Genomic DNA, 21,101 nt, shown 5'->3' with positions numbered 1-21,101 from the left:
TTTAGTTCCCTGGTTTTAAATGGGAATTGTATCATATCAAGTCATTCTGGGAATGAATGTATTTCAATCCCCCATGCAGAACTGGTGATAAATACCAAACCTTCACACTGAAGAAAAAAAATGAAAATGTTCTAATTGCTAGGGTACACTGTACACACCATACTTCACTCGGCTGCTAGAAAATATAGACAAAAATCTTTAACCCGCACTGAAAAGATGTGTGATATTCTATAATGAATCTAACGGAAAATTTTTTTTAAAGCTGATAGCTATGAGTCCCTAGTGTTACAATTCTACAACCAGTCTCCCCTGTCAGGAGTGATACCGGTGCTTAGCAACACCTTTTCAGCACAATAAGCTAAATTAATAGGGCAACCATAGCTGTTGCCATATAGAAATCAGTATTCCAAACACTTCTATAAACCTAACAAAGAGAAAGGATCTCTTTCTTTTCTTTACATTTTTGACTTAGGGATAAGCAGAGATTTCAATAGTAAGCTTTCCTATTATTATTCTTTCAAACTAAAGCTGTGTGATTCTCTTTCAGGCTACAACTGAGCAGGTTATGATAGCGTAGAATTAAATATATTCTTTGAATTCCTCCCAGGCAGGTAAAGTCAATTTGAATCAAACTGCAGCATGTATCCACTGTGCTTAATATCCCCAGTGCTAAAGATTGCACATATGTTGGTTAAAAGGCACTCTGTGATAATGAAAGTCCTGTGTGACAATGGCAGTATCAGTGCAATCAAGACTTTAAGTCAATAAAAAGGGATGCCAAGTACATGACCTCTATAGTTACCTTTGTTCTTTATTGAGAGGGAGACTATAATAAATGGATTGGTAATCTATATTTAATCTAAAAACAAGTACATTATGGAATAGAAGATGAATTTATGTGAACATCACCCATACATCTATTTTCTTCCCATTCAGGGTAGTGGGAGAGCCAGAGCCTAACACAGCAAGTCAAGGGTGCGAGGCAGGGTACACCCCGGATGGGATGCCAGTCCATTGCAGGGCAGACACACAGTCACAAACACTGGCACAACTCACTCACACCTACAGCCAATTAACCTACCATTATGATTTTGGAAAATCAGATCACCTGGAGGAAACCCATGCAAATATGAGGAAAACATACAGACTCCAGGTCTGGAATTGAACCCAGTCCCCCTGCACTGTGAGGCAGCAATGCTAACCACTGTGTCACTGTGCCATGTGAAAATCATTAAAATGCATAATAATCTTGTTTAGCAATTGTGAACACACATACTGTATACCGCATTTAATGAAATGCATTTTAATAGAAGCAAAGGCACTGCCCTGATCAAGTAAACCTTGTTGGCACAGTAATCTGAAAAACAAGAATAATCTGAATCAAGGTGATGTCATTGCAGTTGTCACAAGTCAGTTCTCTAAACTGATCTGCTGAGATGTGTGTGTGAAATTAGTCTTTCTTGATTGTCTTCATGTTGTGTTACATCGAATTGTTTCAGAAAAGGAAATGTTTAATGCTCCCAAACAAATGTTTGCACAACCTTTGTAGATAATTAAAAGCAAATACTGTATGTGGCAAATAAAACTGCTTTACATGAACCTCATAAAAGTATAGTTTTGTCTATACTTGAAGCTTATCCCATATGATAGGGGTGAAAGGGGTACAGGGGTACATAAAATCAACATGCAAACTCCATACTGAAGGTGCTTCAGCCCAGAATGATTATCCCTCTACAATGCCAAAATCAGACAAAGTTACACATTACGCTGCACTGCTATGGAAAGCAAATTGCACCTTCATTAGCAACAGTGTGTTTTTCAATGCAGCTTAAATTTATTTTTTCCTGTTTTAACTTCACAATCTTACTCTCACATGTACAAAATGAAGTTGTCTCTTTCCTATACCAGTAACTGTTGCTATTGCCATTGTAAGCAGTCAAAATTTTAACAGAGCTTTAAAATAACACCTGCATGAGGCATTTGAACACAATTTCTGAAACTGGCGGCACTTAATTTCGGAGAGCTGCTGGCATCTGGACAAATACTCAGATGTCTTAACCAGCCTGGCAGTGCCACACAGTTTAAATTCAAGAGAGCCTGCCAATTTGTTAATGTCTGCTGTGTTTCATGTTACAGTGCAGCATCTCCGGGGAAAGTAGCAAGCCTACTTTAGGATGATGGAATTGAAAAAATGAGACTTCCGTACATCTGTATGACAGCACAGGAGCAGCATGAAGAAATATTAACTATCTAGTTTATTAAATGAGGTTTAATTTCACTTCATTGTATATTGCTATAAAGCTTAACGGCTTAGGATGAAAATGCATTTGCACAAAGAATTTAATTGAAGTTTGGATTACTTTCTATAAAAATAATTTTACTTTAGGCAAGCAGCTCATTCATTTTTGCCCTTCTGTTTCAATGAAGTTTCAATATTTGTCCTCTAATTTCACTGCAACATCAATGTGTTTTGTGATACCTGTTATTTTACTTTTTTGAGTACGCTTTCTTGCAGAATTTGAGGCTATAAAAATAACGGTAAGGTAAAACATCAGAACACCATATCTAGTTAGAAAGCCTGTAGAATGAAAACTACAGCTCTGCATTATACTGCTATTGCATCTGTACTTTGGGATTAAATAAATTCAAAAGAAAAAAAGGTAATGGTTGTAAACACTGGTTTAGATGTTTTCAAAGCCTGTAAATAATGTGTGGATTGAAGACAGTGATGTTATTTCATTTTCCTTTGATTTAATACCTTATATTTATCAGGCAAATGCTTGCAGGAGTATTTTAGAATCATTGAAACAATTTTCTTATGATGGATTATCATGGGAGAACAGTGGCACTAATGCATGATTATCCTGAGCCACCTATTACTGAGATTTATGAAGGGATCCAGAAGCTGGTAGCCCATTGCACTTCTGAAGAGATTTTGAAACACTCTCTTCATCCTTTTATCAGACACACATACTTTAAAGCTCTTCTGAACTGCATCTCAAGTGCATAAAGTATTTTCTTATAGACTAGTTCAATTTCAATACTCTTACTGTGCACAGCGCATGTTACATTGCATGTCATTTGATCTTTGCAAGGTCACTGGTGTTCTGCTTGGAAAACATCCTCTTCACTGAGCATTTAAATGATTTCTGTACTTATTCTAATGCTTTCCACTGCATCTGCAGAGACAGCTCTAATGCTTCTTAAATAAGGTCCTTTTATATAATTTAGTGGGACATTCTCAACTTTTCAGTGCAGTACCTTTCTTGAGTGGCCATAAAACACATGGGGAAATTGACTGCTCTTCAACAGCACAATCTTAAAAATAACACTTTTATTAAGAATGGTGATATTGAGAAGAAAATGGCATTCTGCATTCCTTTTACCTCCAGTCTGAGATTGTTTTTAGGGGGTCAGTAGTAATACTGCATTGGATGATCAAATATTAATCAAAATAATAGCAACATATAGAAGACATGAATTCGTAATGATCTAGTTGAAAACTATATTCCTGTCTTCCAGATCTGTTGTTACAGAGACAGAGTGTCTGCCATAAGGCCAGTAGATCTAAATTAAGTCTCTAAATTATATCTTCAATGCAGAGATAAGGGCACTGATGGGCAAATCTGGCAGCAATTTCCAAATAATCAGCATTATCAGAGGAAATAGATGATATTTTGTTTGTGCCTTTAATTTGGATGCATACACTAAACATTACTACGGTGAGTACCCTATGAATATTACAGAGGAAAAAACACAATTATATTGTTTTCTTGAGATAAATACATGAGCCCATATTAATGTGAGTGTCTGAAATAGCTATGATTTTATGTTTCCTATCAGAAATAATAACTTGCTATTGCATAATGTCGAACAATACTTGCAAAACATGTGAGATTTTCCAAAGTAATACTGGGTGCTTGATGAACAAAAGCATCCATCCCCCCATCATCATAAAGCTACTTTATTGGTAATGTTCATGGGAGCCCAGGACATATCCCAGAGGCAGAAGGGACAAAGTGGGGTTACACTCTGGACAGAATGCCAATCTATAGAAGTGACCTCACACCACAAAAGCTCACAGGAGTAATTAAAAGACATATCTTAACCTATCCTAATTTAGAAAGGGAGACTTTTTTGTCACGACCGGAAGATCGGGAAAAATATCTTAGAGCCAATACAAAATTCAACAGGAAGCCAGCGCAAGTATTGTATTTCAAGACAAGGTTAATATGTTTGTCAGAATGAAACCTGCTCAGAACTTAAATTACTGAGTAACTAAATGTTCCTGGATAACACAGCAAATAGGGTATTGTAGTAGTTAGGTCTGGATAAAATAGCATGTACTATATTGCATGAAGCTTTGACAAAAGAGAATGGGGTAATGTTTTTGAGATCGGGATAACATGTCTTGGTGACATGCTGGACATGTGCCTCAAGAGTTTGACGAGAGCCCATACCTTCAGAGTTTTTGTTTCAGCACTGAAGTTGGTTTGAACACTATACATTAAATAGCCACAATGAAGCATTTTGATTTTCACCCTTCATCGTTCAACTGCCAGAAAAATTTACAAAGAATGTTATGGTTCACAGGGTCAAAAACAGCACTGAGGTTCAGTGGAGGTGAGATTAACAAAATGTAATATCATGTGGTCATACTGCAATTTTACCTGAGCTTTCATTAGTCCCAGCATAGTTTTGCTGTACTGGATTCCAACCAGAGGCTGGTAGTTATTGCCGAAGCTCTGGATTATGGCAGTCAGTCCACTGCAAATGGATGAAGAACAATACATTGTGAATTAAAGAAGACAAATCAGAGTAGGTGCCAGACTTCCTTCATGTTTTTACAGGTTAACAGAAAATAACCTTTTCTCCACCCTGTTCCCTGTATAGTTCTGTAAAACACAAACAACAAGTCTTGGCTCTGCAGAAAGTTAGAAAAAAAGAGCTAGGGGATGTTGTTAATACAGAACAGCATTTACTAATGAATGTGTAGTAATATAATATTTTCAGAAGCTTTAACTTGCTTGAAGGCTGTTTTAAAGTACTGTAAATGAACCACAAGTTATTCCCTAAGGGTAAATTCTAAACATTTGGCCTCATATGGTATACATTTTCTGCCTTCCATTGCAGAAAATTCTGAAAAGATCACACTTTATTAATCTAGAGACACTGAAAAGCCATCAATAGGATTAATACATATTCAACAGAGTCTGTCTTTACTGATGGTGATTTAGGGTTGTAGAAACACTTTTCAGCTCTCGATTAGTTATCAGAGCTCCCAATTTTTTAGGACACTGCTTCCTGCACAGGTTTCTGAGATGTTTCAAAATTATAAAGTTGCTTGTTTCTCCTCAACAAGCTTATTATTGACAAGGTACAGAAAAACAATAAAGAACTATGCCTTTGACATGTGACCGTATTAAATGAGAAACAAAATGTTACATATTGTCCAGCAATGGCCATGATGGAAATTCAGAGCTACTCTATCTACTTTGATGTTTCCCTCATTTGGATAGGCTGTTTCTAGTAGATGTCAGTTGAACTCTATAGAGCAAGCTAAAAGATATCTGGTCAGGTACACTGGCAAATTACAACAACTCTGCAAAAATGCAAGATAATCTGCTTCATCACAGTTGATCTAAATCTCTTTTCTAATTTACCTTTAACTTTATCAATATATATTCTCATGCTGGGTCTGTTGATGTAAGAACAAAGCTGCCTTGCCAAGTAGCTTTAAAAAAACCATAACATGTGCAAACATGGCATGCATTTATTTATGATTACAGCAGTGGCCTAGTTACAAATGACTGCACCGAGATTCCTGCACATTCTGTTCTCATCTCAATATGAAGTAAGCAGAAAAATGAAATACAACAATTTGGAGTTTGGGAAAAATAAAAGCTTTTCCTTCTTGCAATTAAGTAGGAAAATATTTCTGAGTTATCAAAAAGAAGAATATTGAGAGCTTTTTTTGCACGACAAAAGAGAGGATTGATTAACCATAAAACGAAATGTATTTTTTCCCTGATTGATGAAAACCTTAATGTCCTCTTCCAGCAGAGCAGACAAAAGGGGTGGAGTCAATAAATCTCTCATTTGTGGTCTTAATAGTTACTCAATATTCCATTAGAGCATTAAGGTATCCTTACTGCTAGGCAGTCATGTGACAAAATACAGTAATTCTTTATTTGACTCCTACTACTTGTGTATTATACACTACAAAGTGCTTTATGTTAATGTTTCTGATGTATAAGATGTCACTTATTTCACTAAATTTCACTTCTGTTTATATATAGGCTCGCACACCTTTTGTTTCCTCAATTAATAAATATTTAAGAAAGCAACCCCTTTTATTAGCTGCATTTTGTAACTATTTAACCTAGTGAATGAAATATTTTTGCTGAGTTGTCACAGGTGTTCTTTACGAAGGATGAAGAGTTGGATTTCAAGACACAAACAGGTACTCAGTTACTAAGCTCTTAGACTATAAGGATATAATTTGCAGAAATACTCTTATTGCCAAAGATTTTTTTCTTGGTGCCAGCCCAACACATAAATGTATGAAACATGACATTTTGCTAGCGTATCAACTAATCAAATAACCTACTGAGGGCTGGGAATGTAAACAGATTTTACAGTTTGAAACTCAGGTAGTGGCACTCTGCTATAACTTGTTACACAAAACTCCTTGGCGTCAGAGAAGTAACACCAGACTCTTATATAATCCAAATCTGTGAAATCTGAGTTTTTTGAATGATGGAGTATGGGTAGCTTGCTCATTTTGAAAAGATTCTTCATGTGACTTGTCCAAATGTGACTTTAAAAGAGGCAGACAATTGACTTCACTTATAGAATAATAGTAATAGTAATAGTAATAGTGCAAAGATTTTCATCATAATATCATTAGAGGCTTGTATTATTTACCACTAGGTGGGGTTCTGAGTATTTCTTTCCAACTTCTTTGATATTCTACAGTTTCAACCTTCTCAGATTGAAAGACAAAAAATAATAATAACGTAAAATACTGTGTATATACAGTAGGAGTTGCTGACTCTCTGACAAGGATACAGATTCATAGCTGTACAATAGCTATTCCTCTTCTTGTCCCAATACATTGCACAATTACAATTAATGGCTACAAAAACAGAAGGAAAGATGATGATTTCAGTGCTGGGACAGCACAGAATTGCACAGCAAATTACTGTTAGAAATTGTATGATATATATTTGTAGTTGTGATGCAAATTAAGTTGCTACTTGTGTGAAATGGTTGCTTCTTGTTCGTGATACACTTATGGTCCCTCAATCTAGGACACACTCGAGTAGGCTCTAACACTGCAATAAATGAAGATGGTAGAATATTACTTCATCAAATGCAAACAAAAGGAAACCCAAGAAGGAAAACATTAATAAAGGTGATGGATGTACTTAACTGAGACTGCAGCCCTGAAAGGAAAATCTGGACTTCACCATCTTTCAGGTGGAGAAAGATAAAAATAATGACATTAAAATTGTGGATTTTAAAATCCATTTGATATTGTAGCAAATATATAATATATACAGACAAGCCTAAATCTGAAATTGGAAAAAAAAAATGATACAAAGATGCATTAGATCTGCTCTTATTGAGAATGTCAGATTGGTTATGACACTTTGGCAAAGGTAAAATGACTTTTAATAACTTTTGGGCTTTAATAACTTTAATTTATAATACCTTCACAGAGTGGCATTATAGATTATCCTCTACCAGTATAGCAGTCTGAAAATAACTGTGAGCTGAACAAACAGCTATTCCTTTTGATAACACATGTTCTCTTTATTTAAAGAGACAGAATATTTGAATTTTAATCATAGAAAAAATCCCCTAGTCTATACACATAACAAGTGTGGTTTATCTTAGATGGTTAGGTCTACTATACAAAAGGAGAGAATTCGCTCTCAGGCATGGAAGTGGAATTAGAAATCCTGTGTCAATCTGGTGCATGGGGTAGTTTGTGTATAACCTTTTTCAATTTGTAAAGCAGGGAGCTATCCTGAGATCCAGCTGTTTTAACATCAGCTAATTGATTAATTGAGTGAAAACGTGACAATAGTAATTAGCAAACTTTAGACTGTCAACTATGACTTAATTCTGAGAGACAAATCGTGGATTATTTTAAATATGTGCCTGTTGTTTATAAATATACAATCGATATTAACATGCTTTGTGCAACTCTAAGCTCACCCTGCTATCAAAAAAGCAAAAATCATCTTTTTCATGACTTCAGCCCATACAGTATTATGCATTGAAAAAAAACTGAATGAATAGCTCAAAGTAGCATAACTGTGCTTGTACATCAGCTGGCTTTACACGCTTCACTACACTTTCCTGATAAGACTTTCAGTCATCCTTTTTGTATAAAACCTGAAAACGCCAGAAAAATTAGGATGAAGGCAGAGAAATTAATGGCTCACAGATCTTTTTTTCTAGAGTGCAGACTTGAGGGTGTTTGAAGAGAATAAATTGTTTCTTTTTCCCTCAGTTAAACATTTAACAATTCTATTTTGCATGCATGTGGAAAATGTTAAACTATGTGAACCAAGCAATTAGAGTTTGGAATTCATTGAAATCTTGTTTAAGTTAATTGTTTAATCAATAAGAGTACTAGCAGCAGAGGAAATTCAACATCTGGATTATTATGTTTTTTCCTTACCCAAAGTGCCCAAGGTGATAAACACATCATATCTTTTTAATATCTTATGCTTTGCATTATTTCACTGTAGCAGTCTGCAAGCTTCAAACAGGAGCCATTTGGTTGTTCATTCAAGAGAAACAGAAGCATATACAAACAGAAGCATCTTATTTTGTGGGTAACCACACAAGTCTGTATCCATATGGACTTTTTGCTGGGGTATCGAGGCAAAAGTAATGCAAGACGTAACAATCAAGATGTGGTCTATGCTGATCTGCTCCATTACATAATATTGCTACAGCCAGCAATTAAGAGGCTAATTATACTGAAGTCCTGCCAATCAGAGCCAATAGAAAAGTGAGACCAGAGAGGAACTAATGCAGGGTCAAACATATTTCCTGGAGGGCCTTTGTGTTTATGACTTTGTGTTTTTGTTCCACTGAATGTCTCAGCTACTTAGCTGTTCTAATCATTAAATTATCTAAATAATTGTAATACATTACTTCTAACTATGAGCCAAGGTGATTCATACACCCGTTCTATTAGAGAAGCGAATATTTTGAGTAAATAATAGCAGACAACATTAAGACAATTCTTACACCTTTCTGTGACAATAATTAACGTGTTTAATTGACAACTCAAGCAGGGACAAAAACAGACACCCCTGAACTAGCATAAACACGAAGCATAATGTAGTACAAATCAGCGATAGTTGTATTTAATTGACTTCTGAATGTTAACCCCCAATGCCTTGGAGAAAAATAAAATGTGAAGGATCATCTTCATGTTTTTTTTGACAAATTAAAAACTCTTTCTTTAAAAGTTCAAGCTTTTCCAATTTAAAATAAAATATCCTTAGCTTCAGACGGTGAAGCCCAGTAACTTAAGAGTAAAAACCCCAATAGTTAAGTTGCTGACCTTGGTGCTGAAATAACGCGAAGCCCGATTCGAGAACGCAGACAACACTCAGGCAAAAGGTACTTAGTAGCTAATTAAATATTGAAAATGTACACATTTTTAAGTCTACAACTTACCCCTGTCCTCTAGGACTTTCAGGACCATCACCAAAGCACTTATTAATTTAGCTAAAGAATAAAAAAATAACTGTTACGAATGCGAAATAATTATATTGTTTAAATAATTAGATTAAAATGTTAGAGAGCGGTAGTTAACGAGTGTAACTTTAATCTCCCCTGGTCATAGGCTATTTTTAAGATACTATAGCATTAAGTCAAAAGGATAGATTCATCATGTATTATTGTAAAGATACGCAATGAGAACACATAATTAAATTCACAGAAGTATTAATTAATTTGTCATTAATTTACAGCATTCGTGATAATTCATTCAGATTAGTTTTTAATTAATTCATGTAGGATGTGGTGAAATATGGAAATGAACGTTTTCCTAAATAAAAACACGATGAGGTAAGGCGATTTTAGACAGCATTTTCCTTTAAGATGATGTAAGAGTTTATTCCCCAGGATGGTTTCTCCCTGCACTGCTGAAGCAACATCAGCTCAACCGTTTTTACTCGGTACCACCCTGCTCTGAAGGCACCCAGAGCATCATCGCATCTCCACACTCGGCTCGGGCAGTTCAGACAGAGGCGCACACAGTAGCCAATTTCATCAGTGCAGCCACCAGCGCACAACAGCAGCTTTAGATCCGATTGAGCTTCTGACTGCGGATAGATCGACTTGAGGCAAAATTTCGGCGATCAAGGTGGAATTCCATGTGGAACTGCGTCATATTAGTGGAATTTTTCTGAAGTTACTAAGGACCACAGAAAGATTAACCAAATCACTCATCACGCCAAATAAGTTGGAAATTACCGCCAGTGTTGTGTTCTACCCAGCCCCAAGGACTATGAAGTTGCTTTGAACTTATAACATAACGTGTTTAGAAATAAGGAAATATGTGAAACCACATATTATTTCACTGACCGAGGTGAGGATTTACTTTATCTTAAGATATATCTTCAGCTGTCGTCGCCTCTGAAACATAGTAATCTAAAAATACTGCGCTTTTGAAGTTATCGACCTATAGCCTGTTTACAATTTAATATTGGACTGTGGAATCTTACCGAGTTATTCCCCTCCTCCATCCCCGTTTTTAACTAGTTTGAATGCTCCTAGGGGAGATTCTAGAAACGGATACCTTGCATTTTAAATGCATAATATTCTATTCGTTATAAGCATTTATACATATCCAATAAAACATACGTTATCTGTTGGAAATTCTACTCCTTCATTCTTTTTTAATGAATCAAACGAGATTTATCTAGCTGTACCAATGCTTGCATCAACTACCCAGAAACACTTTGGGAAGTGAATGTGTTGCTATTTTTATTTTACGGCTCTAAGATTTTTTTTTCGCCCAGTGCTGTAACAGCTTGTGAAGTAGTTTCTTTCCTTATTAGTGATGTTCTGGCTTGATAATCACTAATACCGATATTTTTGGAAAGCTCTCCTCCAGTCAAGTATTACTGTACAGACAACGGCTCGAAGATTTTCGTGTGCATGACTGAAACAATGGCTTTGAGTGGGAACTGTAGGACTTACCCGCAAACCAAAGAGCAAGGATCTGTTCAGAATTCTTTTCCCGATGTTGTAGAGCTAAATGTGGGTGGCCAAGTTTATTTCACTCGTCATTCCACCCTAACTAGCATACCTAATTCTCTACTGGGCAAAATTTTCTCGCCTAAAAAGGATCCTTCAAACGACTTGGCACGGGACACGAAGGGACGGTACTTCATCGACAGAGATGGGTTTTTATTTCGGTACGTGTTAGACTATCTTAGAGACAAACAAGTCGTCCTGCCTGACCACTTCCCAGAAAAAGGCAGACTAAAGAGGGAGGCGGAATACTTTCAGCTGCCCGAGTTGGTCAAAATTTTAACCCCCGATGACCTGAAGCAAAGTCCGGACGACCTTTTTCATAGTGATTTCGAAGAAGCATCCCAAGGGAGCGATCAAAGGATATGTCCGCCATCATCATTAGTACCATCCGACAGGAAATATGGGTTCATCACTGTGGGGTACAGAGGGTCATGTACAATGGGCAGGGAGAGTCAGACTGATGCCAAGTTCAGAAGGGTGCCGAGAATCTTGATATGCGGGAGGATTTCCTTAGCTAAAGAAGTGTTTGGGGACACTTTGAATGAGAGCAGGGACCCAGACAGACCCCCAGAGAGATACACGTCCCGGTTTTATCTCAAGTTCAAACACCTGGAGAGAGCTTTTGACATGCTGTCAGAGTATGGATTCCAGATGGTGGCCTGCAATTCGTCGGTGACAGCATCCTTTGTCAATCAATACACAGATGACAAGATCTGGTCCAGCTACACAGAATATGTCTTCTACCGTAAGTCCAGTTATTCTGACTTTCATGTGCAGATTTGCTTGTGTGCCGATTGGTTTAATTGTGTCTTGAATTCTATGAAACTCCTTGCGTCTCAAGCCGGGCAAAATCCACGAACTCTTTCTACGAATTTTCTTCATTTGAAAATTTCCTGCTCAAATGTTTGCATTCTTTATAATAGTTTAAAATGAAACTCGATTTTTTAAAGAGCCACCGCTAGGAGTCACACTTGTTTTAGTCATTGTACTTGATACTGAGTTCTACAACTTGAAAATCGTTCCAGTAGCTTATATGAAAATATTGTATGTAAGAAATGGACAAGCTCAGAACCCTTATTTAGTATGTTAGCAAGTTAGCTGGAAACGAATGTCTTTCTCCTATGGTTATGAATTGGGGATTACATCTGAGAGAATAATATGTTTCTAACTTTAATTCATGAGTGCTTTAATACAGATTACAGTTAATCTAGTACTGAATATCTGATATATTCATACATCGTTTAGAAAGATTATTAAACTGTATGAAGGAACAAGAGAATCTATATTTCAGATTACTGAAGCTGGCTTTGTTCATGGAAATATGTTCACAGAACAGTTAAAGGATATCATTTAAAAACTAATTCCGTATTATAATTTAGTGATTGTCTGGAAGAACTACAGTAGTGTTTCTTGAGCCACAACACAACTGTATTGTAGATGAAATATACACATTTTGTGTGTTTGCCATGGTTCATCGTGAAGAGATTCTGAGTTTTAAGCAGTGTTTAATGGTCGTCTTGAAAAACAATAAAAATGAATTTCCTTTTTTGTCATCCTAATTTCTCTTTACATTTGTTTCAAAGTGTCAATTTTCATTTTTTTCTAATTTTGCGTACCGACAGTCATTATGAAGCACCCCTCTCTAAATAGTGCTGTCACAGCTGCCATTTAGATTGGTTGCTTCAGCCTTTTTCTCATCTTATTTCAGGACTACTAGGCAGCATTATGAGATTTTTAATAGCTCTCATAATTTTTTATGGTTCAACAAAGTACTGACACTAACTATTGTGAGTCTAGATCATTTGTTGGTTGCTTGAACTCTCCTGTCTAAAAGCAATGGAAATGAAACACAGATAATTGTGTGGAAACATTTTTTTAAAAACTCAATCAGGAAAAAAAAGGCTATCTAGGCACAGTATGGTAAAATGTAATTGTATGCGGCCTTGGTTAAGACTACATGGCAGTAATATCAATTACAGAAGACATTTAATTAGAAAAGGTCACATTTATGATTTCAAATTAAAAAATGCAGTTTTCTGCCAAGGTCTATACAAACTTCTCACAAGGATTACAGTATATTCTCTCTTGAGAAAGTCCTGCACTATAACCGTATGGAACCTTATGAAGATCAAATGGGACACATTGTCTGAAGTATTGTAGAGTACATTGTGCAGTGTCAGATGCTCAATACAATATACACAGTGGTTGTGTTGCTTTTTATCATAACTAAGAAGATAAAGATGTCAGAATAAAGGCACTTCTAAAATAACACACCTATACTGTTCTGGGGCACATCCTCCTGGTTTTGGTCAGCAGTGTAACATCTGGGCCATTGTTGTAGGGCATAAATGGTCAGAAAACAGAATTTAATTTGATTTGAGGCTGAAAGAACCTGAACAGGCCATATTTTATTAACCTGTACTGGCTTTGGCCATGATCCTGAGGTTAACATCTCTGTTCATAATAAAAGTGTCAGGGGACCTTTAACATTTTCTGTGTTAGGCAGGGCCCTCTTCTGAATGATGGGGCCTCCTATAGCACCAGTGACCTTCTGTCATACTGGAATTTTTTTTTTTACATGATCTAGTCCACAGGGTACCATCTGCTTGTCCACCAACACCATTTATAACAACAATGTAATTTTCTTTATAGGTTTTCCATCAGTTTCTTCTCTTCTTAAAATATGTTTTATCTTTGGACACAACAAAGTACTTAATATATATTTTGCTTTATCTGCTTTATTTAATATCCTCATAATCAACTTTTACAAAGCTTTGTAATGCATAATAATAACATGTACATCAATATGTAATAGCACATTATATTTCTATTGCAGTATTGGAGATAATTCGGAAGGTTTCTTTAGTTGCAGAGTCTGAACTTTGCAGAATCAGCAGTCTACAGGTACAGTATATGTAATTTCGATATGAGACTACTTTTGTAAGGATGCAAATATAATTTGGTTTTATTTGTGCCTAATACAACTTGATCTCCTTAACAATTTGATCTCCTAACTACAAAAAAGAGCTTAATAAAAATTCATTTTCAATTACTTCTGAAAAGGTACCATGAAAAACGTTAGATTTGAAAAATGACTCACTGTTTCTGCGTAAAATTGTAATTCCTTTTGTTGGGAACATAAGTGCTTTCACAATATGTAAATTTCCAAGCAACTGTATAAACATGCAAGTATAAATATATACAAAGATGTAAAAAAGATGTATATACATTTCCAAATTTACATTGTTTCTTTTCAAGCCCCATTTCAAACATTTAAACATACAGACATGTTCAAATAAAAAATCAATAAAAGTCATATCTTTAAAAAGCCAGACCACAATTTTTTTTCCTTAACTTCTGTCTACACGATGTCTTACTTCATGCATCTCTCTAAGACTTCTTTAAGTTTGGGAATATAAGCAAATGTTATGAGTCTGAGAAAGATAAATGTTTGGTTTCTTCATTTTTAACTTGTTATTGCACTTCCTTCCATTTTCCTTTCCATTATCATAATCTTGCACAACACTACATATTCTCTTACACAGAAATTAAAGAATATTATTATGAAATTGTTATAGTAACTTGATAACATATATAAGATTGATTGAAAACTAGGATGCGAGACACTTGAACAACTTCAGTTTAAAACTCTCTCCTGCATATTTTGGTGTTCCAGTTAGTGTTTTGCTGAGACTGATGACAAAGTCTGGCCATGAGTGCCCCTCATCATTAGTTCTTCATTTCCTTTTTGGTGTCTCACATGAGAGAGATATAGCGCCATATGGCCAATTAAAAAGCACTTTGTTGGTGATTCAAAATACCTCCCCTTGGAAAACCTAAAGAAAATACAGTTGGTGGGTCAAGGCTTTTTTGAGGACTAGAGATGGAGCAGGCATATGGTTTGTTAATGACTTGGTTCGCATGTTATTTTTTTAATTATGCACTCTTTGTGACCTTACTGACACCAATTTAAGGGTGAATAGTTGTGCGAATGATGGACAACAGATAAAAAAAAAACAGGCACAAACAAAAAAGATATGTGCTATTCTGTGAATGCAAAGTTTCCTTCCTAGGATGCATGCTTCACACTGAAAAATAAAAGTTTTGAACCTGTGGCTTTGGCTGTGAGTCCCAGTGGATAGTGAAGGAATTCTGAGTGAGACCTGAGCAACACAAATTTGGAATATGGAGTGAGAGTAACATTGCCCTCTTAGGATGAAATAACTGTACACAAAATGAATGATCTGTTAAAAAAACTACAGTTGCTGTATTGTTTAAAATCAATTGTTGAATAAAGTGCATGTCAAATGCTTAGCAACTGATGATTTTGATGCTAAGCAACCCATTTTTAATGATCCCCTTTAACATAATATAAAACTCACCAGTTTGTAAGGTTTTATATCATGTTCAGAGATTTTAAACCACTTGGTGATTGTTGCTCCAGAATTCTATTAAGAAGGTGGAAAAAACATCAAATCTTACATTGCTTCATTGGACCTTGGTTCCAAATTATGCCAGAAATCAGTTAGCAGAATTTGGATGAAAATCTGCAATGCTTTATTATTAATAAACATGACAAACACTGAATTTTCATTGATATACTTAGTTTTTTTAACTACAGGAAAGCATTCACACAGCTATAGATACTGCATGCTGAATGTCAGCTAATGCACACAAATGACATATTCATTATGGATAATTATCTTTATACTCCATAGCAGGGTTTAAAGTTCTTCCAATGATTTTGTCTAGTAATTTAGCTCATTTTCTTTCTTTTCTTATATATGGAAATATATTTGAAAAATTAATCAAAAAGCAGTGTATAAATTAGGGGCGTTCAATCTTGGTTCTTTTGATTCTTGGTTTCCTTAAAGTAGAAGCACCTGAAGAGCTGGGAGAAGCTTTTGATTGTGTCCAGTTAAAGCAGTTACCAGCTGGTTTTGCTATTTCTGAGCTGAATAGTAATGAAAACTTGCAGACACACTTGCCCCCTAGGACCAAGATTGCACACCCCAGCATAAATGGTTGAAATATGGTAAAATCAGTGCAAAGTGTAGACAGCACAATTAATTCCTAGTAAATCACAGAGTATTGTCATGTTGCAAACACTTTGAAACCATGTCAAAGTAAAGGGAAGACACTGCATAAATGCACCATGATATTTGAGATGGGACATCAATTTCAAACACATTTCCCTATTCCTTCCTGCATATGCAGAATAGTAAGTATTTTGCTGTTCTTTTTCAGTTTATGAAATAACATTTAGCCACATTGTCATCCATCCAGTTAGAATTGCATAATTTAGTTTGCTTTGCAGGAATCACCATTCATAGTTCCATCTGCTCTGATAAGATCTTCCAGTCCTCAGCTTTAGGCAGGAAGCTGTACTATAAAAGCCTAATGGATACATTTTGACTCAGACTGCTCTCTTGAAAACACTGAAGGCCACCTATTATGGTGTTCTGTCGGACTGTAATTCAATTTAATGGCTTTTAATGATTTTTAATGCAAAACTCCAAATCAAACCAAAATCTTTATTTTTCCCATCATTTCAAAATAAAATGAATCTAAGTTACAACCAGATTCCAAACCTTCAAAAAAGAATCCTCTTAGAGATATATTGGTAATTAACTCTAACATGAGTTTTAATGATATGGAACTGACTCCAAATTTTGCAACAAAGCATTTGAACCTATGATTAAACTATAAAACTACCTTCATGACAAAAATAAGCAAAAAAATGAGCTTATATTGGCATCATTTTAAAATATTTATGTATGTGATCCATATAAAATTGTGGTTAACATTGTACTTAAAAAAGATCAGGCTTTCTGAGCTTTTAGACATACAATTAAGTTGGTGAACAGAGTGACAGATTCTTTTTCCCTCTCTATTCAGCTGCTTTGCCTACTGCCAGGCGATCTTTACCTCTGGTGCAGAGTACCAGTTGCTTTTTACAGGCTTCAGTGAGTCCTCACTGCTGGTGCATGGGCTACATCTCCCGGAAGGCACAGTTATTTACCAATTTGTTTCATAGCTATAATGATTGATAATTAATCATTCAGTGTGACAGTCAGAGGACTCACTCCAGTGTACAGCTAAGACACTGTAAATCATGTCATCATCTTGTGCCAAAACATCTCCTTTTTTCTTAGCAAGAAGCTCACCTACTGTATACCATGCTCTTAGCTTTGCTAGTCAGAACAAACTAAAGATGACTCTGTAGCTTAAGCATTATAGATTAACACTGTTAGAGGATTGATCTTCAGTGGGTATTAGTGATTTAATTGCAATGTGCATGAACCCGACTTGTGTAACCAGTCTAACTTAACACATTTCTGAGTGTTTACATTCATAAAAGGTGCTGCTAATGTATTAAATAGTGCTAATGGGACGAGAATTGTATCATTTATACAAGGTCATTTTCCAAATCTTAATTAAAGGTGTCACCATACTGTGTTTATATTAACTGCAAAGACAAGAAATGTCAGGCTGACTCATTGCAGAACGTGTGGAACTCACAGCTGTAGGTATTGTCAGATAGGGCACTGACTAAAACTGAAAAGAATCAACAGGGCACAATTGTGTATTGCATGAAAATGTGGTAGAAACTGACATTAGTCTACTGGGAAATGAAAGAAAAAACACACTAGAAGTAATTTAATAAATAAATAGTATTCACTACTTTTCTATATGAATATATCTACTATTTTTAACTTAAAAATACATTAAAGCAATTGAGCAGTGACGAATCCCAGCTGTACTCCAGGCTGCAGCTCATATAATCCATCTGGTTCACAGAGCAGAAATCTGCAAATAGCCTCACTTCTGAAAAAAATCTGAAACAAGATAGAAAAGTCAATATGATGTAAACCTACAGTAAATAGTTTCATAAGGAGGATTAGTGCTTCCACCTACCACCCAGTGTATTACCCAGGGCACTATTAAGGCTGCATTTTTATGACACTTGATAATCTGACAGGGAAGACAAGAGTGGCCTTTCTCAATCAATAAATCTGATTGCAGGCCATAATTTTAGTAATTCATCAGAACTGGCCTTTTGTTTTGAAAAGTACAGCTCCCCCGAGGCACTTGAGTCCTCTTGCAGTGAAGGAGAACAGATAAAACACTCCCAAAAAAATGCCAGAAAAAAAATAAAGAAATTTCCAGAAGTGTGAAATCATACAAGTATAGTATATTATAATGTAAAAAGCACTGGGAAATGGTACTAGTGAAAGACGGGAAATGTTTTTAACTTAAGTTCAACAACTGGAAAGCAGCAATTTTATTTTTGCAAAGGGAAGATCAATGTTATATTGAACACTAGCTAATGTGCATGCCACAGTGCCTCATAATTATAAAAAAAGGCGGCCAATATTTCTAAATATCATCCACTCTGAAATCCAACCAGGAAATCAAAATGACAATCAATATCAGATTATTAGAACACATCTAATGCCCTGAAATAATTAGAGGACCCGTTGCATTCATTATATACTCGATCTTTGTGTCTTAATAGATCTTTTCACAGTCTCAAATGCATGGATATATCAGCCCACCCACACATTTGTTGGTAAGAGCTTCAGACCAAGGTTAAAAAAGCGAGATGCTGCCAGCTATCGGGATGCCTGAAATAACGTGAACAAAATGTGCAAAAACTGAACATTTGTATGAATCCAAAAAAGTAGAATTCATTTTGTGCATACTGTGTTATTACATTAAAACTTTTTTATGCCCTGTGATAAAAAAAATGTTTTTATGCTCTGTAAAGAAAACACTTATTCGCCTTTTCTGTTGGATAAAATGAGAATAAGAAACTATTTTACAACGAATGAACTGGCCTAGCAAGGTTGCTCATGCTGTATATTGTCTATTGATGATGTATGCCATTTTGTTAAGTTACATTATGCCAAAACTTGCATTGTTTTTGTTTCTCCTTCACTGCAAGAGAGAACACAATATTGAATTCTGCATGAGAAAGGAGCGAGCTTTCCACATTATTGTTTATAGGAACCTGTGCAATGGACCTAGGCAAAATGAAATGTGCCCAGAAAGAGATTATATTCCCTGCACAGTTTCAGAAGTTTATTTAAATGTGCAATTTTCATTATGCTTCTGAATTGAATGATTTGTGCTCCTAATGGAGTTTGAACAATGCCAGCGAAATCAGTAAGAAAAAAAAGGCACTGTATATTTGTGGCCAGAGCTGTGTTAGGCAAACTCTCTTGTCAACATAATGGAGGTTGCGATAAGACTGCCTGAAGGCTCCTGTTAATGTGCGTCTGCCTCACACAGATGAATTATAACAGCTAGAATGGGGGTACAGAACAAAACAAACTTCCTGAAATAATCTGTAAAACAGAAGCAGGTTTTTAAAACTTTCGATTTAAATCTACAAGGTGGACGGATAGCATAGCTGTCCTCTTACTGTATGTCTAGGTGATTACATTTAGAAATATGTTAAGAAGATACACATTGCGATTCATAGAGGCCTGAAATTCTTCCACATGGGATCTGCGACCTTAGCTGCCCCTGTTTGGAGACGCTCATAAATTCACTTCTGTAAGGGTCAGCATTGGTTCATTGCAGATGTAGTAGCAGAGAAAGGGCACAGTTCAGGCATGCATTATATTTATGTTTCATATTGAATGTTTTAAAGAATCCATTTCATTGATTTAAAAAAAATAAAAATGAAAAACGTGGGAGCTTCAAACAAGAAGCTGCCATTGTATTTGTACCTATACTTGTTTTTGCATATTTCAGATAACTAAGAGGTAACAATACTTTCCTAGTGCCTTCTTTCTTAAGATTTGTAGGTAGGTCATTTAGAGCTAATGAAAAATTAAAATGCTAATTTAATGAAGTCAAATGAGGATGAACCTTTCATCAGATGAACATGCTGAAAACATACTAGCAGTCTTGGGGGGTGACTTTTACCTTTACAGTCTCATCTCAAATGGGTTTAAAACTGTCACTTCTGACACAAATATCTCTCCTGTCTGTGCCAAAGACGGTATTCTGGAACAGAATGATTGCATGTGCAACAGCAGTGCAATATCTGGACATAAGCTGAGTCTCTGTGTCTGCCTGTGAAGCAATTGAAAGTAGATAAATGACAATATCTATCAACTTGCATCAGTTATTTAACTTAAATGTTTTAACTTTTAGGTATTATTTTCCAGTACTCTATGCGGATTGGTATCATGTTGTAGTGTTATGGTCATAATAATGTTGAAGGAACCAGAATTATATATACAGTATCCACTGTACCTTGTATACCTTACACACTGAGTATTAAAATACATACAAAAATGTACTGTATGAGAATATTAAAGCTGATCTAGAGAACATTAGATAAGGTTTGGAGCACCTCTTTCACATCATAAAATGGAGAGCACATTTGATAAGGTTCTACAGTAGGTCAAAATAGCAGTAACAACACTTGGAGCCATTCCTCCACTGCAATGCATAACATGTAGCCATTAGCTGCACTCAGTGCTTCTTGTTTGAAGCCCAAGAAGCGGAAAGGGAAGAATTAAGCATATTTTAAGACATTTTAGGATTGCCAGTATTCTAGATTGGAAATGTTTCATTCCTGGTGTCAACTGAAGCATGAAAATGGCTCACAGCTAACAGTGAGTCTGTGCGTATAATGAAAAGAGTACTTCAACAGACTTAGTGACCCAGGACACATATGAATGCATGTATGAGTGAACATCAAAGCTGTCATAAATGTAGATTTATATTTCAGTGTTGCACTGCAGCAGTACTAAACAACCTGTATCGGACTTGGCTGGAGGGAATTG

At 35.7% G+C, this 21,101-nt stretch overlaps 1 protein-coding gene across 2 annotated transcripts in view; it reads left to right on the top strand.

Moving 5' to 3' along the window:
* Window positions 1-10,188: 10,188 nt before the first annotated feature.
* Window positions 10,189-21,101, top strand: part of kctd16b (potassium channel tetramerization domain containing 16b) — a 61,028-nt gene continuing 50,115 nt past the window's right edge. Inside the window, exons 1-2 of one of the 2 annotated variants that reach the window (XM_088603991.1) lie at window positions 10,189-12,040; window positions 14,132-14,199. In XM_088603991.1, coding sequence (XP_088460117.1) covers window positions 11,197-12,040; window positions 14,132-14,199 — 912 coding nt within the window. In that variant the 5' untranslated portion in view covers window positions 10,189-11,196. The remainder of the gene's footprint in view (window positions 12,041-14,131; window positions 14,200-21,101) is intronic. The other variant, XM_088603990.1, reaches the window with a different exon arrangement.

This window comes from Lepisosteus platostomus, chromosome 13, assembly GCF_059453375.1.
Source record: "Lepisosteus platostomus isolate fLepPlt1 chromosome 13, fLepPlt1.hap1, whole genome shotgun sequence".
Taxonomy (NCBI): Eukaryota; Metazoa; Chordata; class Actinopteri; order Semionotiformes; family Lepisosteidae; genus Lepisosteus; species Lepisosteus platostomus.
This window is presented reverse-complemented; position numbering and strand designations above follow the sequence as displayed.